This window comes from Gadus morhua, chromosome 12 (assembly GCF_902167405.1).
Source record: "Gadus morhua chromosome 12, gadMor3.0, whole genome shotgun sequence".
In the NCBI taxonomy this organism is placed as follows: Eukaryota; Metazoa; Chordata; class Actinopteri; order Gadiformes; family Gadidae; genus Gadus; species Gadus morhua.
The window spans coordinates 26979785-26998174 of NC_044059.1; the positions used below are offsets into that span (position 1 = coordinate 26979785).

General features: G+C 47.1%; 1 protein-coding gene across 1 annotated transcript in view; it reads left to right on the forward strand.

The window, feature by feature from the left end:
• The first annotated feature begins 127 nt into the window (after nt 1-127).
• Nucleotides 128-18390, forward strand: part of yjefn3 (YjeF N-terminal domain containing 3) — a 42428-nt gene continuing 24165 nt past the window's right edge. The window contains exon 1 of the mRNA XM_030371908.1: nt 128-681. Within this exon, the coding sequence (XP_030227768.1) occupies nt 623-681 (59 nt within the window). The 5' untranslated portion in view covers nt 128-622. The remainder of the gene's footprint in view (nt 682-18390) is intronic.

Sequence of the window (18390 nt, forward strand, 5' to 3'; positions counted from 1 at the left end):
GTGTGTGTGTGTGTGTGTGTGTGTGTCAATGTGTGTGTGTGTGTGTGTGTGCGTGTTTGAAGAGGTGGGTGCAGGCAGTTGGGATACCAAAGCTTGCTTTAGCAGCTCTGATTGCACTTGCCACAGCCAATGGGGCGGCTTGGTCTCCCCCCTCCGCCTCCCTTGGTGAACGCCGGTGTTACTCCGAGCCAGTCGCGTCAACACAGGAGTCTCTGAGCGTCAGTGAGAAGCAGAGCAGACAGATATCTTTTTATATATAGAGAGAAAGAGAGTGTGAGGGAGAGAGAGCGTAGATGAAAAAAAAAAGGCATACAAAAGCAGCGTTGTGAGTGGGAGACGGTAATCACCTTCCAGGATCTGAACCAATAGTAAGAGAGCCAGAGGGAGAGAGGGAGAGGGAGAGATAGCAAGCCTATTTATCTCCTCTCACTACACTCAAGTACAGAGCTAGAGTGCGCGTGTGTGTCTGTGGAGTGTTTATTCAGTCAGACAAATAGGGATAGTGTGCGTGTTTGTGTGTTTATTTTTCTCTTCCTCCCTTGAAGTGGGGAAGCCTGGTCTGACTGTGCCTGCCTTTTTTTGGAGAATCCCATTGGCCGAGACGGACCCACTGCCGGACGAGATGAACCACAGCACCACCAAAGTGGGGTCGGAGACCTCTGAGCCCCTGCGCTACATCAGGTAGGCGTCCCACCCCTCTCTCCTACTCTCTCCTACCATCCTCTAGCGATCAGACATCCACTGTCCCTCCACGGTCTCTTCACTGTCTCTCTACTCTCTCCTATCCGGAGCCATCCTTTACTGACCAGACCTCCGCTGTCTCTCCACTGACTCCCCACTGTCTCCTATGGTGAGCCATCCTCTAGCGATCAGACCTCCACCAACGCCGGTGGGTGAGAATAGGGGTACAGTGCACTGGTAACCTGTAGTAAACGTGGATTACTGTGCGTGCCTCTACTCTGACATCAGCCTTCTGTTTTTATCATTGACGGAGAGAAAAGAGGGACGGGAGATATGATACGGACGGGGCGACGAGGTATTATGGGTTGGACATGTTTTATTTTGATTTTGAGGATTGATAAAGGGACAGACGACAGACGGGACGGGACGGGACGGGACGGGGGGGGGCTTCCGTCCTTCATATGTTGTTCCCTGAAATCATCAGCGTCCTAACAGGTGTGTGTGCTCCAGCCTGCCGTGTGGGCTCGTGTCTCCCCCTCCGGGCGCGGGGGAAATAGATTGAGTCCCCAGTTTGCGTTCCACATATTGGCGGTGTTATTAAATCAGCGGAGCCCGGTTTAATTTGGTGTCATCAGGACGCGGTCCGCTGACGATTCTCTAACACACTCCTCTGTAAGCCGGAGACCCCTTGAGTCAGATAGGCGCCCACAGACATCCATCTGATGGTGCCTCCCCCCCCCCCCACACACACACACACACACACACACACACACACACACACACACACACACACACACACACACACACACACACACACACACACACACACACACAAATCTCTGTCTGCTGCCATTGTAACATCATGGTTACTGTGTGTGTGTGTGTTTTCGGCTGGTGGGGGGCGAGGGGCGGTCTCATAGAGAGGGGCTTTAAAGTGGTCATTTAAACTGGGGCGTAGGGCACATCGATGTGCTTGCATGTTTTTAACGCGTCTCTTTTAAAACGTCTTCATGACTTCCGACAACATGTCGCCTGACCCTGAAGGAAGCGCTGCGACACATCTCACCACGTCAGGCTGGTGTGAATCATCCTGATGTGTGAAGACTGGGGCCTCATCACTGCCTCTGTGTTGTGTCCCAGCGGGATGCCGGGTCAATTCTTTAATGCTCGCTACATGTTCTGTTCCCTTTCGTGATTGGTGGTTCCAGTATCCTCTATGAATAACCCTGTCTGCCTCGTTTATAAAAAAGGTCCTGCATTATGCATGCACATACCAAACGACTGATTTCCTTCCTAATCCGGTCTGGACCATGGTGAGCCCTCTAATCAGTTCCCAGCGATTTGCTATTTGATTAGCCTTTCAGCAAGTCGGAGGCATTGAGACCCATTAACGCACATACCAGTCCCTTGCTTTTGTTCACCTCTCTGTACAATGAAGCAGTCAATGTTGGTTACAGTGTCAGCCGCGTTGTGTTTGTGTGCTGTGCTCCGTGTGCGCTCATTGTGTGCGCGGACGAGGCTGCCAGCGACGGTTGATTAGGCTTCACCCGAGAGGCTCTGCCCCTGGCCTCCAGGCTCTGTGATCTCCACAGCGTGAACCGAGACTGCTATTAAGCAGAACAGCCCCGGCACGTCATTAAGGCACACCGTTACATCTGTGCCACAGGGATCGTACATTGCGGAGCATGCATCACTGCTGTGTGTGTGTGTGTGTGTGTGTGTGTGTGTGTGTGTGTGTGTGTGTGTGTGTGTGTGTGTGTGTGTGTGTGTGTGTGTGTGTGTGTGTGTGTGTGTGTGTGTCAGGGAGGATTCCCGGTGTTTTGTGGCAGAGGTAACGGCAGCCTTTTTGTTCAATAACCTTTTTTGTTCGATACATAATCGGTTTAAGCATGTGATGTTTGGGGTTTATGCCAACCAAAGATTAGGAAAAGATCTCATCTTAAAAAATAAACCTACAGGCATTCATGCGTGGAAGATAATATCGGCTACGGGAGATATAGCAAAGCTAATCATCGTAGAATGAATTTCACATTGAACCATTAGTATTATGTGGAATTTGCATATATTAAACAATACACGTTTCCACTGGATCTAAAAGGATTGACTAAAGAGTGAAGTACAGTTTTAATACTTGAGTGTGCAAGACTCTAGAGTAGTGACCCCAACTCACTCACACGCACACCAATGCCTGTATTTGTTTTGAAATAGTTTAGGAAAAATGCAAAGCAATATTGGGTCTATGCAGTGGCTTCTACAATGCTCCCTGTAATTAACATGACTAACATAACATAACACTTCTAATACCATAGCCATCAGAATAGGAGTGGAGTGAGAAAGACTGGACGTTTCCCAGCCTCTTGAGTTGTTGTTCCTCCTATATTTATTATCTGTGTACCTTCGTATGCTGTAAATGTCAGCCGTTGATCTGAGCTGAAAGGTCAGGTCTCTGTTAATAGTACCTGGCTGCTGGAGACCTCAGTCTGTTTCCCTATCAACCGGGCGGTTTGCGTGCATCCCTCATGTCTCCAGCTTTTCTTTAGAGTGATGTCACATCCACCTTGGAATGTCTCAATAGTCTTTTGCCAAAGTGGAAAAGCATGTTTGTTTCAGATAGTGAGATGAGTCTTCTAATGAGGTGATTAATCAGTAATCATTAATTTGGGTGTGGCTTCGAAGTGATACACTGTCAGGTCATTGAGGTGAATCCGGTTCTGAATATAAAACGATATCAAATTTAACAGAATATAATTTGAGGTATGTATGTGAATGTAAGCCAGTGTTCTTACTAATTGGCACATTTGCATGCAAATGTGATTCTATAGAGGTATGAGAAATGCACGGTGTAATCCTCATCCGTTGGCATGTCTCTGTGATGAATGTGCTCTCTGTAAGCCTATTATGGCAACATTTACTATCCCTAATGTTTGTCGAGGCAACTGTCACCTGTCTGTCTGTCCTCTTTACGTGTTCCCTGGCCACTCCACAGGAGCACTGTCATCTGTCTGTCTGTCCTCTTTACGTGTTCCCTCAGCCCGTCTGTCAGTCAGTCTGTCAGTCTGTCTGTCAGTCTGTCTGTCAGCTTGACTGGTGGTCCGTTTAAGTATTCTCCCCTCGATTCTCCCCCCCCCCCCCCCCCCCCCCGTCCAGTCTCTCCCTATTACTGTGCGCCTGCCAACCTGTCTTCCTCTCCCTGGTACCTGCCTGTCTCACCTGCTGCTCCGATGTTGGCAGCGATACACTGGGCTTATTGTCATTCCCTGCTGCTCTCTTCCCAGCCACCCCATTCCCATGCAGGCAGGCAGCCCCGGTGGCTCCCGATGGTGGACGCCTCTTTTTATAGGTCAAGTGTAGCGATGGAGAGGGAGGGGGGGGGGGGGGGGGGGGGGAGAGGACATGGATACATAGCTGGAGATGGCTGGAGCAATCCAGCCGGTTGATTTGTGACTTACAGCGGTCTCCTGTACACGTTTCCTTTCCATTAAAAGCTGGTCAGGCCTAAAAAAAATTTTTGTTTGGTTCCGGTTTCCGACCGACCCTGTCCATTTGTGTGCGACCCAAATTATTTTATGAGCTTTAAAAAAAAAAAATGTTTTTTTTTTTTTTTGATGCAAACTATAATTACGTTTTTGTACAGCACCTCTTCATTCTGTCCAAGGATGAGCGCATTCTCTCGTTTATAAATGGAAAAACAACCTACTTATCATTCGCTGCCGCTGGAAAAAATAAAATAAAAAAATAAAATAAATTCCCTACCTACCCATGACCTCAACTGACAACCAACAGGAACCAAACTTTTTTTTTTTTTAGGCCTCAGCAGTTGAGCGCTCTGCGTTAGCCATGTTTCAAACGCGTGTGAGGGAATAGGCTGGGGTAGGGATTGGGGTGAGGAAGGGCGAGGGATGGTATTTATGGCATACATGGTGGCATGTAGTATTGAACTACACAGTCTTGTCACACAAGTCGGAGCAAAGAATGCGGAGCAATCCCGCACACACACAGACACACACACAGACACACACAAACTCAAACACACACACACATGCAAAGACACACACACACACACACACACACACAAAAACACACCACAGACACACACACACACACACCTGCTCTGTGTCCAAAACAGCCAGTCCTTTCTGAGTCTGCTGACTCAGACTAGCAAGCGGGCTGCTAAGTACCAAAGCACCCTGGGCCAATTGGAGAGGGATGGAGGGACCAGGCACTGGGTGCCCTGTGTGCCCAGGATGGAGGGGAAGAGGGGTGAAAGCACTTTCCCATCTCCAAGATTTAGAAGGAAATAGTTTGCAATGTAGGCCAGCTGCTGACTGTCAGGCTGTCGTCTAGAACAAATGTTTTAATGAGCCTATGATGCTCGGTCGAATGGCATATGTAGGATGGTTCATGGAGCTGTCAAGCGATTAAATTATTCAATCGTGATTAATCGCATTAATGTCATAGTTAACTCTAATTAATCGCGATTAATCGCAAATTCTTTTTCTATGCTAAATATCCCTTGATTTTTTTGTCCCATAATTCTTCTCATTTTAATTCTCTTATCAACATGGTGAAGTGCATCGGCTTGCCTTGTGCAAATGATTTTTTATTGATAACAACATTGGCATAAACAGTGATCAAAACAGGACGATACAAAAAAAGAGCCTATAGTGCAATTAAACGACTGCTTTGAACAAATGTCATTTGAACATAGCAGTCAGGGTACTGCTTCTTTGTTTTGAGCCAAAGAAAAAAAAAAAAATTTTTTTTTTTTTTTTTTTTTTTTATAAAGTAATTGCGTTAATCGCGCGATAAAAATTTTAACGCCGTTAAATTTGGTTTGCGTTAACGCCGTTAATAACGCGTTTAACTGACAGCTCTATAATATATTTAGATATATATACTGTATATATATATATATATATATATATATATGCTAAAATACATAATAAACATGATTTTCCACTAGCCTCCTTTATTGTATTTCCTTATCTTCCAAGATGGAGAACAATTATTCATGAGACACTTTCTGTTTCAGTTTCCTTTTTAGGGTGAGGTAGTGTATGAAGTGGAGGGACGCTCAAACCCTGTCTGACGTGTGTGTGTGTGTGTGTGTGTGTGTGTGTGTGTGTGTGTGTGTGTGTGTGTGTGTGTGTGTGTGTGTGTGTGTGTGTGTGTGTGTGTGTGTGTGTGCGCGCACGCGCGCGCGTGCGGACGGCCGCCCGTGTGTACCTGATAAACCCATCAGCGGCCCCCGGCAGTGCTCAGACGAGACCCCCCCCCCCTCTCGCCGCCCTTTCAATGAAACGAAAACGAATGCGATTGAGACAACCTTGAGAAGCCCACCTCTGAGCCCACCGTCGCCTCCCGCTCCCAGGCCGCCTCCGTTCTACCCTTTTTCCTGTCTTTTTTCTGTTCCTTCCGGTTCTCCCCAGCTCTGTACCCCTCACGCTGGCTGTAGTCCCCGACGTTCCTCCTCTGGGATTAATAAAGTTCCATCTTATCTTATCGTAACGCAGACAGCAGTCTGCTGTGACCGATAATGTTTTCCGCTGGCTCCAATGGCCTGTCAGTTGACTCATAATAACCAGGATGGAATTGTTTTTTTCCCCCTGTTATAACCTCGGTCTCGTCACACTTAATGCATCTATGATGGATTTCTGAAAAGAGGGCTCACATTAATGTTGTTGTTATGAAAAATTCTCAGTCGATACTTGAATGATGTGATCATATTTCAGTGTATGTTGCTAACCGTAAACAGGGTTTTGTTCAGTATAAGATTACGTTGTTCGATTTACACATAGTTGCTCGGGGCCTGTGTGTGTGTGTGTGTGTGTGTGTGTGTGTGTGTGTGTGTGTGTGTGTGTGTGTGTGTGTGTGTGTGTGTGTGTGTGTGTGTGTGTGTGTGTGTGTGAGTTTGTGTGTGAATTCATTAAAATAAATCGATAGTCCTGAGCAAAGGCAATATGAGCAAATTATTGATGTTGGTTTGCTTCTGATATTTTTCTGAAAAATATGTCTGCTCACACAAGTGTCTAGTGTATGTGGGCATGCATACACTTCCGTGTTCATGCATACACATCGGGAATTTAACTGTGTGTATGTATGTGTTGATAAGCACAGGGAGAGAGAGAGAGAGAGAGAGAGAGAGAGAGAGAGAGAGAGAGAGAGAGAGAGAGAGAGAGAGAGAGAGAGAGAGAGAGAGAGAGAGAGAGAGAGAGAGAGAGAGAGAGAGAGAGAGAGAGAGAGAGAGACACACACACATACCCATATGTTGCCCCATATGTGTACGAGGTGGCCGGGCTACTTTAACCACACAAGGGTTTAATAAGTAGCTTCAGTGAGTGCTCCCCTCACCTCCCCTCGCTTGCATCACCATGACAACCGTGATGGGCAAATGCTACCGTAGACCTGGACACTTAAACTGGTCACTGAGTTATTTCTGGGATTACACTCAAACATCCATTTGCATTAATAGGTTCATGTCATTTGTTTTGTATCCCCTATAATGCTGTCGTTCTCTGTAGTTCTTAACCAGATTAATTAAAAAAATGCTAATTTCATTCCAGCACCTCCTAACCTCCTTTTCCCAAGAGCTTCTGAAAGGTTGTTCCACTCTGAAACATGGACAATGCTTCCCGTTTATCCTGGGCGTGCACACACCACTTTAGCCAGCCAGGTACGCTCTAGATCCCTTGACTATTTTCTTGAGATATATCTTATCTTTTGCCCTTCCACACAAAAAGTGGAAAACACTGGCAGTGTGTTTTTCACGGAAAGTGAACACCGAAAGAAAGAACGTGTTGACACATTTTCTCCCGATGTATTGAAGATTTGAGTCTGAGACAGAACCTTTCCCCCTCTGACCTCCGTCCCCCTGCAGTTGCTCGCTCTAACACAACTCGCTCTAACGGAACTCGCTGTAACACAACTCGCTCAAACACAACTCGCTCTAACAAAACTCGCTTCAATAAAACTCGCTCTAACACAACTCGCTGTAACAAAATTTCGCTCTAACACAACTCGCTCAAACACAACTCGCTCTAACAAAACTCGCTTCAATAAAACTCGCTCTAACACAACTCGCTCTAACAAAATTTCGCTCTAACACAACTCGCTCTAACACAACTCGCTGTAACAGAACTCGCTGTAACACAACTCGCTCTAACAGAACTCGCTCTAACAGAATCTCGTAAGCTCCTCCGGCTCCGCAGAAAGCCAACGCAGTAGATCGAGGTTAACTCCCACGGCTGCTGGGTGATCTGCGTAGACGGTCAGGATGAAGCATTGTTCTGCTATCAGGACGGATCCTGAGGGATTCCCTCTCCAGTGAGAGCCGTAGATGGTAGCACGGAAGAGGTGAGCGATGAGGGGCGAGGAGAAGGAAACACTCATCACTCGCAGAGATAAGAAGCAACCGTGGTGACTCCAGGTTTAACCTCTCGCAGACGAGACTTTTATTTTACATCCAAGGTCTTTACTACTAAAACTGTATTGTGACCAAATTGTTTTACCCATTTTTACACCGTCTCTGAGACATACTTTCTCTCTGTCTCTGTCTCTCTATCTCTAGCTCTATATCTCTCTCTCTCTCTACTCTATTCCTCCTCTGTATAAATACTCTCTCCAGTATACCAGATGCTGGTATGCTGGAGGAAAATGACACGCCGTTGGTGGTGAAACTGGTAGCGTTATTCACAACTGAGGATGTCGCTGTACTATTAAGGAGACAATGTTCTTCTGAGGACAGAACTATAGCAGGTGCTCTAGGTCTTGGTCGGTGGGGGGTCAACTTCCAGGACCGACTTTCAATAATGAGGACGTCGGGATGAAAAAATAGGAACAGTGGAAAAATGTAGAGAGGAGAAAAAACAGCAACGCTCTCCTGTGTGTGTGTGTGTGTGTGTGTGTGTGTGTGTGTGTGTGTGTGTGTGCGCGTGTGCGTGTGCGCGCGCGCGCGCGGAGGCCAGCGCCCTTATGATCCCCTTACTGTATCATCTTCCGAGCATCTCTTTGCCACCCGTCATGCCGCCGGTTCATGCGTAGGATGTCGCCATAGAAACCCCAGACTAGATGCAGATTAGATTGGGGGAGATTGGGACACTTATTTAAGGCAATGTATACTTACTCAAATGTATTAACATATCACCAGCCGCATGAATGACTGTTTGACTGCATCCATCAAATTGTTCTCCTTGCTAGTTGATGAATAATTTACTTTAGTTTTTCTTGCAAAGTGAGTGAGTGAGATGGAACTGGAGCATAGAGATGTATTACTACTAATTGGGGAAAAATTTGAATTTTAAACCTCCTGTAACAGTTGAAACCCATTCTGATTCTGTGTGTGTGTGTGTGTGTGTGTGTGTGTGTGTGTGTGTGTGTGTGTGTGTGTGTGTGTGTGTGTGTGTGTGTGTGTGTGTGTGTGTGTGTGTGTGTGTGTGTGTGTGTGTGTGGGGGGACGGATGAGACAGTCAGGCGTCTCAGAATTGGGCTAAGTGGCTCTCCCAGCTCAGTCCTGATTGTCATGTTGTTTTGTTCCGTCGGAGAAATGATGGAATACTTTTGAATGCTTATTATAGAAATAACATTCTTCTCACATAGCTTAATTTCCCATAGAACATTTGTTCTTTCTTGTTGCCAGGCAACATAAAAAAAACAACTTCATTTTTTTATTAAAGCCATATTTCGAAACTAATGCAGGGCGTTGTCCTTTTAGATGCTCAACGCCGTCTGTGATGTGCTCTGAGGCTGCCAAAAAAGTAATCAAATAACACACAGAAAGGGAAAAAACATTCACTTTATAATCCATCAGTTCGTGGAGCCGACACTTTGCGCGTAATGTGATTAGCTGTGCTGTGAGGATCCATCACCTTGATTGACTGTTATCGAGGCTGGACCCAGTACTGGGTATCCAACCATCAATAATGGTTGTACACAGATGGAGGGAGGGAAAGAGTATTTATAGAGAGAGAGGGAGGTAGAGGGCGGGAGAGAGGGAGTGAGAGGGAGGTAGAGGGCGGGAGGGAGAGGGAGAGAGAGAGAGAGAGAGAGAGAGAGAGAGAGAGAGAGAGAGAGAGAGAGAGAGAGAGAGAGAGAGAGAGAGAGAGAGAGAGAGAGAGAGAGAGAGAGAGAGAGAGAGAGAGAGAGAGAGAGAGAGAGAGAGAGAGAGAGAGAGAGACCACCTGGTGGGACATGCAGGCAAGTCGGTCAGATGGACAATTAAACTGACATTTGAAAAAAGACAGGCGATGTCGCGAGTCGGAGAGAAAGGCCGCTGGGGACGAGAGAGGGCTGAGCAGAAAGATGTAAATTAGGCAGAGTCCACAAACAACACAAAAAGAGAGAAAATCAGAAATTTAATATAGTGCCAGAAATAAATCTATTATATGCACTACACCATCCCTCCTCTCTGCGTTTCCCCGCTAGACCATAATTCGATAATAGAAGGCCCGGATGGTTTCCAATGGTTACCAGGAACTAATGAGAACGAATTGTGACAACGTTGCCAACGCAATGTTGTGTAGTGCTGCTAAGATACCAATATGAACTTCTGCAAATTTGCATGAGGGCAAGAAGTTTGTGTTATTAAAAGAAGGTGCCGGTACTTCCTAGTGATGTGTGTGTGGTGTGTGTGTGTTGTGTTGTTGGTGTGTGTGTGTGGTGGTGTGTGTGTTGTGTGGTGTGTGTGTGTGTGTGTGTGGGTGTGTGTGTGTGTGTGCGCGCACGCATGTGCATGTGTTATATAATCTAAAAATGGGAATAAACTTTAATTATGTACTTAGTAATCATCATTTATTTTCTGTCTGGCTCCCTCTGATACTCTCTCTCTCTCTCTCTCTCTCTCTCTCTCTCTCTCTCTCTCTCTCTCTCTCTCTCTCTCTCTCTCTCTCTCTCTCTCTCTCTCTCTCTCTCTCTCTCTCTCTCTCTCTCTCTCTTGTACTCTCTGTCTCCCTCTCTCCCTGCATTGGTATTAGTTAATTAGTACTCAGACTGCTGGTGGCCCAATAGGAGCAATTAGGGGGATAATTCTGCCCTTTCAACACCTGATGAAATTGCTACTTGAATATCACGCTTAATAATCACGCTATATCGTTTAGTGATAATTATGTAATAAGATGTTCAGGAATAAGATCCGTCAGTCATTTTAGTTTCAGTAATTTTGTTGCAATTCGAGGATCCAATGGTTTAAAACCCTGGCTCACTAGTTGGGAAAAGGAACCTGTGAAATGATTCAGATGATAGCAGTCTCTGTACAACCAAAGGGTCGAAGGCCATCAGTGTCTGATGGCCACAGCCCACAAGCGGCCTCTGGTTGGTTGGGCTCTGCTTTGAGAGATCTCACTGACCCAGTTTTTGACTGAACATCATAGAACTCCAGCCAATCAGAGGAACGCTCGTGCTCTCGTTACTCTTGCCGGATCTGGTTCAAAGTAAAGCAAAAAAAAAAACTATCGCCATCTGAGAGAAGCTTTCCGTGCTGGTTCCTGTTGATCTTCAGACCATTTTTGAAAATAATCATGAACGTTTCCTGGGGCCATACGGAGATCGAATGGTCTCATGAGGCTGGAGGCACCAAGCGTTAATCCTTATAGAGATAAAAAAAAACAATCAAGACACTTAGTAGTGTATCAAGACACTTAGTAGTAAAAGTAGGATGAACTTGAGCCCCACACCCTTGCCTAGTACTTAGCTATTACGTATCTTTGTTGCATATGGGTTAACCTAGCAAATTAAGTGCTTGGCGCTTGGTTCTATGAACATCCTCACTGTACCCACACCGATATATTGTCTCGCTTTCTTCTGACAACTTTTCTTATTGTAAGTTGCTTTGGATAAAAGTGTCTGCCGAATGCCCTAAATCTAAATGTAAATGTAACTTGAAACAGAGCCCGTCCTCTTACCCCAAAGGAACAGTACTAAAGGCTGTCCACGGTCAAATGGGATCGCTCCCGGGAACCGAATGGGTTCCCGCTGAGAGCCAAGTGGAGACAGTAGCTATAGCAACTCCATGCGCCCGTCTCCTAATGACTAATCCAACGGACACAGCCCCAGAAGAGGAGATCTGCCTTGCTCCATCTGGGCTGCAGCTGCTCCCCCAGGCTGACAGACAGACGTACTCTTTCAGCTAATAACAGGAGGATGATTATCAAAAGGCATGTGAGGGTGTGTGTTGGTTTGTCTTCATGTATTGCCGCAGCCTGTGATGGCTGGGTGAGAATGGGGATCTTTCCCTCGCTACCTGACCTTCTCTAGCGCCTCACTAGCCATTTATTACGTGCAATTTACATCCGGGATGACAATGGTTATATCTTTCCACCGGCTATCTTCCAATCTGGGAATGTCGAGTTAATTCTATTTTATGAACCGGAAATAGATTTCAGGTTCTTCACCGGTTATAAAAGAAAATGGCTGATCTGGTTATGTCAATCAGCTGATCCTATAGTGCTGCTTGTCGCAGAAGTAAGTCCGATTTGGATGTGTGTGTCTGTATATATATATGTGTGTGTGTGAATATACATATGTGTTCAGACAAATATTTTCCTTTTTTTATATTGGAGTGATTAGAGTACAATTTAGTTTTCAATAATCATAACATGGACTACATATTGGGTGGCTCAGAACATATCTAAAATTTGATTACTTCCAACATGAATCTGATCTCAGGCTGGTGTGAATGTTAGCAGGGGCCTGCAGGTATAATGACCTGGGTCACAGGACATCTGGAAGGGGGAAGAAGCAAGCTATTTGTGGTGTTTGGTTGCTGCTGTGAAAAGCTGTCACAGTTAAGGTCACAGGCTATCTCTCTCTCTCTCTCTCTCTCTCTCTCTCTCTCTCTCTCTCTCTCTCTCTCTCTCTCTCTCTCTCTCTCTCTCTCTCTCTCTCTCTCTCTCTCTCTCTCTCTCTCTCTCTCTCTCTCATTCTCTCTCTCTCTCATTCTCTCTCTCTCTTTGACACACACACATACACACACACACGCGCGCACATCCTGCTTTGCTGGCAGATCCCTTGGCATTTGACATTCGCTTCTTAATGTATGGGAAGTGGCAGATGTGAGTTGTGGGCGGGGCACGCTGGCCCCCGCACAACATCCAGAGCTGAGAGGGGCTCGGAGACCGAGGTGCAGCAGCATGTAAAAGTCACCGTTAGCCCAAGGTAAAGGTTAACCAAATGAACCTTTAGCACGCCACCCAGTCCTCCCCCCCCCCCCCCCGTGGAGGGGGACGCCGAGACCCAACCGCTCCTACGGAGTCTGAGCCACCTCCCAACTACAGTGGGGCTCTTTTTTTATTGAACTCAGCGTATTATTAAGTCAATGTTAGACTCGAGTGACTCGCAATTAGAATTCTTTCCAGCTCATCAGAGGCGCCTCTCTGAAGTACTCGTCGAACTCTCGCTCTCGCTTCTCTCTCTTTCTCTCTCTCTTTCTCTCTGTATCTCTCTCTCACTCTCTCCCCCTCTCCCTAGCTCTCTCTCTCTCTCTCTCTCTCTCTCTCTCTCTCTCTCTCTCTCTCTCTCTCTCTCTCTCTCTCTCTCTCTCTCTCTCTCTCCCTCTCTTATCTCTCTCTCTCTCTCTCTCTCTCTCTCTCTCTCTCTCTCTCTCTCTCTCTCTCTCTCTCTTTCTCTCTCTCTCTCTCTCCCCCTCCCTCTCTCTGTCTCTCCCTCTCTCTGTCTCTGTCTCTCTCTCTCTCACTCTCCCCCTCTCCCTAGCTCTCTCTCTCTCTCTCTCTCTCTCTCTCTCTCTCTCTCTCTCTCTCTCTCTCTCTCTCTCTCTCTCTCTCTCTCTCTCTCACTCTCCCCCTCTCCCTAGCTCTCTCTCTCTCTCTCTCTCTCTCTCTCTCCTCTCTCTCTCTCTCTCTCTCTCTCTCTCTCTCTCTCTCTCTCTCTCTCTCTCTCTCTCCCCTCCCTCTCTCTGTCTCTCTCTCTCTCTCTCTCTCTCTCTCTCTCTCTCTCTCTCTCTCTCTCTCTCTCTCCCCCTCCCTCTCTCTGTCTCTCTCTCTCTCTCTCTCTCTCTCTCTCTCTCTCTCTCTCTCTCTCTCTCTCTCTCTCTCTCCCCCTCCCTCTCTCTCTCTCTCTCTCTCTCTCTCTCTCTCTCTCTCTCTCTCTCTCTCTCTCTCTCTCTCTCTCTCTCTCTCTCTCTCTCTCTCTTTCTGGCTCTCTTCTCCCCTTAACCACCCCTCATTTCCATTCCCATCCCCACTGTTCTTGTAGTATCAGTCATCAGAGGATCTTCTCTCTCGCACACTCATTAATATCACCTGCCAGCCTTCATCTCTTAGATAGCTGGTGCAAACTGCTATCTATAGATCATATGCAAAAATGTAGATACACACACAAATAGCCCCCCCTCCCTACCTCACACCTCCACACCCCCACACAACCACCCACACACACACACACGCACACACACAAACCTCCACATCTAAACACATTTGCATCCGTCACAATACAATCCCAATTCTTCCACATCGTCACATGCACACAGACATTCACACGCACACAAACATTCACATGCATGTGTACGTACACACACTACAGCAGCTGTGAAAGGTCGGGCAAATGCAAGTTTAGATGCACTGAGGGGTCCCCGGCCCCCCAACTGATCGCCTCATCAATTATACACACACACACACACACACACACACGCACACGCACACGCACACACACACACGCACACACAGCTGTGCGTTTGTCAGCTAGCATGCACCTGGAGTGTATGCATGTTTTGGTGTTTCTGTGTGCATGTGTGTGTTTGTGTGCATGTGTTCACGTCGTCACATGCACGCTACCACCACTGAAGGGGGATCCTTGGGAGTTTTGGTGTGGCACCTCCTGATTGGTTGTAGGTTGGCCATGTGTCAGCTGACCAGCTCACCACACCTTGTTTCCAGATACCGAGACTTGAAACATACTATCACGCGATCGGCTAGAAGAAACAGACAAGTCAAGCATGCATGCACACACACTCGAACTGCAGTTAGATACTGTGTATATACACACAGAAACACACATTAAAATCAGGGTTCATTAATTAACATTAGTTAGTGCAGCAATTAAATAATCAACTGTAATATGTCTGTCTTGGAATCTATTACTGATGGTGTTCATGTTTAAATAAATTATACATTTATATTTAGGTGGTTAAGGTTAACCCTAATCCACTATCCCAATCACTAATCTCTATGCTAATGATATATATTAATTATTAAGCTCATTTGAATTCATGCGCCCTTCATACCATCCATGTAACATTTTTAAGTCTTGTGATTCAAAGCCCACTATGATGATCTTTCAGTAGAAACAGGAATTCTTGTCACGCCAGGATTCCCTTCCTCGTTTCTTGTGAACTTTATTAGAAAGCACAGACCCATAAAAGCTGCGAGGCATCAAATCAATTTTCATTGAGATAATAAAAAGCTCTGAAGTCCTCGTGCTCTGCCCCGCTCCACACCCCAGGCAGGGTGACGGAGGCGGACCGGAGATACCGGGACGTTCCGTGTCCGCGCACGGACCCCAGCCACTCACAGCCCAATTTAAAATCCGTGAGACTATTTTTTCTCACATTTGCTGCACACAGAGCAACAGTAAAGGGACAGCCTCCACGCACCGACCCTGAGTTATTCGGCGAGAGTTGGGAGGACGAATCAAATGTGGCAATTAGGGCCACACGCCCTGTGTGCCTGCGTGGGGGACCTCCGGGACCCAGGAGAGAGAGGGGGAGAGAGAGGGGGGAGAGAGAGAGGGGGGAGAGAGAGAGGGAGAGAGAGAGAGAGATGGGGGGCGGAGAGAGAGAGAGAGAGGGAGAGAGAGAGAGAGATGGGGGGCGGAGAGAGAGAGGGAGAGAGAGAGAGGTGAGGGCCAGGGGGGACCCTCACTTGTTAAGAGGGCCCCCCCTGGCCCTCATAACAAGTGAACCCCTGCAGCAGCCAGGAGAGCGGCTTCAGAAAACAGCAATTTATAGCCCCTTGTTGTTCTCTGCAGAGCCTTATCCTCGTCTTATCTCTCGTTGAAATGACATCAGAGCGCCCGTGGGGATGGGCAGGGATAATAAAATCCCTAGTTCTGTCTCTGTCTCTGTCTCTGTCTCTGTCTCTGTCTCTCTCTCTCTCCCTAGCCCTCTCTCCCCCTCTCTCTCTCTCTCTCTCTCTCTCTCTCTCTCTCTCTCTCTCTCTCTCCTGCTCTCTCTCTCTCTCTCTCTCTCTCTCTCTCTCTCTCTCTCTCTCCTGCTCTCGCTCTCGCGCTCCCTCTCTCGCTCTCGCGCTCCCTCTCTCTCTCCTTCAGAAACAAGCAGGTTCCATCTAGCTTTGTTTGATCAGCATTGATCTCCTCTTACGGCCCTCTAGTTTATAGAAAATAATGATTAGGATGTGTGTGTGTGTGTGTGTGTGTGTGTGTGTGTACGCGTACACACGCAAGTATGTGTGTGTGTGCACGCGTTTGTGTATTCTGAGTGCTTTTTTAGGCTATACCAGTTAGACGAAGTAGTGAAGACATCAGGGAGGCGCAAAAGTGGTCAACCATGAAAGATGGAATACACTGGGGGGTCCAAAAACTAAAAAAAAACACACACACATGAACACACAAGCGTGCACGATCACACACACACACACACACACACACACACACACACACACACACACACACACACACACACACACAAGAATGAAAAAACGTGAGAGAGTGCTGGACTGGTTGTGGCGTCATAGACTGCTCTTTCCCTGACCTTGGCAGACTGCCTGTGTGCGTGTTTCCGAGGGGCTCGGAGGTTAACTGAGTGCTGGTCTGTGTTAGGCAACGGCCTCTGAAGACCAGCCCAGTGGAGGCCTGAGGTGGGATCCTTCCCTGGAGTGCTGCTGCTGCAGCCGATTGATGAGACTGGCTGACGTGTTTATCGGGACGGCTGGACTGGGATATAAATTTTCTCCCGCAGTGGTAGTTGCCTCGGGGCCACACAATCAGTCTGATAACATCACATACTGTGACGCGTCCGTCCACATCACCAAACCGATAGGCTAAAGGCAATGTGTGCAACTTCAGCGTTTGACAGGAGTAGGGCAGGATGTCCGTCACTGTTGTCACATAACGTGAAGTGCAGTGACCTAACATTAATATGTGTTTTAAAGACAGCGTCTGTCCAGACATAACATAGCAGCTCGGTTTGTGCGGAACGAGAGCTATTTGGAAGATTTGTTGACTGTTGTTACCGATCGATCTGTGTGTTTATTGTCGAGTTAAAACTAAATGACTTTAGATCAAAATATCGATCCATACTTTAATTGGAATATTCTGACCCATTCCTCTGGATTTAGCTTTTGTCATTTCTATACCACTTTCGTCCAACAGCAGGGGTTTAACTACAATGTATTATTGGAATTCAATTTTTACTGAGGCTGATATAAATCCTCATCAGCACTCAAAGTGTCAGGGATTCAGGATGTGTTGTGTTGCTTTTAGAATTGAAAGTCCACAATTCTAGATTCTTTCTGGCGGCCGTGCGTGGTGAGACTCCCACTGCATGGGTTCACGCGTTTGTCTGTCACGTTCATTGTGTAAGTGTAAACACATCATGGAGCATGGAAAATGTAAATGAGTGCTAATGGATATCCTTTAAAGAACCCCCCCCCCCCCCCCCCCCCACCCTCTTAAATCTACAGAGTGGGAGGGAAAAAGCTCAGGACACACGATTAAGTTTCAGACTGACTGGACTTCGTGTCGTCCCTAATACGACCACGACGCAATCATCCGCTCCGTCGCGTTTCGTGTGTCCCCACAGTTCACCTCATGAATCATAGCCAAGCGTACTGGGCAGGAATAGAGAGGCTAAGTAAAACCAAGTAAAGCCACGCCTGGACGGCAGCGGCCAAAGTAGCATAACCTCAAATAGAACCGAACTCCTTTGCTTCCCGTTTGGTGTTCCTTCACATGTCCACAGCCGCTTTCCCACATTAGCCTGCTGAGCACATAATGATAAGATGCCCACACAGATAGGGAGGGCGGTGCCTCCCAGGCACACTCGAGCGTGGCATTGTGGGAGGACGGAGCTCTGGAAGCAGGCCGGCTCGGAGAATGACTGCCCTTGAAGAAGGTGTTTTCTCAACGACAGGCTTTTATTAGTGCAACGCGAGTCTTTGTTACCACCTAAACGCTGAAGGGAGAGGTGTTGATTAGGCATGATGGGTCTGTTGTGTCACTTTCCTCTCATGCCAACCCCCGCAACCACCCCCCCCCCCCCCCACAACCCCCCCCACCCTCCCTCACAATCCCCCCCCCCACAACCATCCCCCCCTGACACCCACCAACACCCTCTCTTCCCTCGTTTCTTGTTTTTCCTTGCCCCTAAATCTCTCTCTCTCTCTCTCTCTCTCTCTCTCTCTCTCTCTCTCTCTCTCTCTCTCTCTCTCTCCCCCTCTTTATTTTTAATGTTGCCATGGCGATGCAACCCTTCCTCTCACCATTTCCCAGCCTTCTCAGGCTCCCAGTCTTTTGTCCCTCCACTTTACTGCTCGCCCATAACGATGGATTTCCCTCACTTCGTCTGAGTGCCATAGCTAATTAAAAAACGATTCAAACTGACCTTAAAACAGAACAAGAGTCAGCAGCTTGATAACATTTTTATTAATCCGTTCTTCATCACAGTGTAGCTTTATAGAATATTGTAGCGAGGGTCTGATGACTTATCCAGGGTCAAATGCGCAGTACTCCAGCTGAACAGTCAAA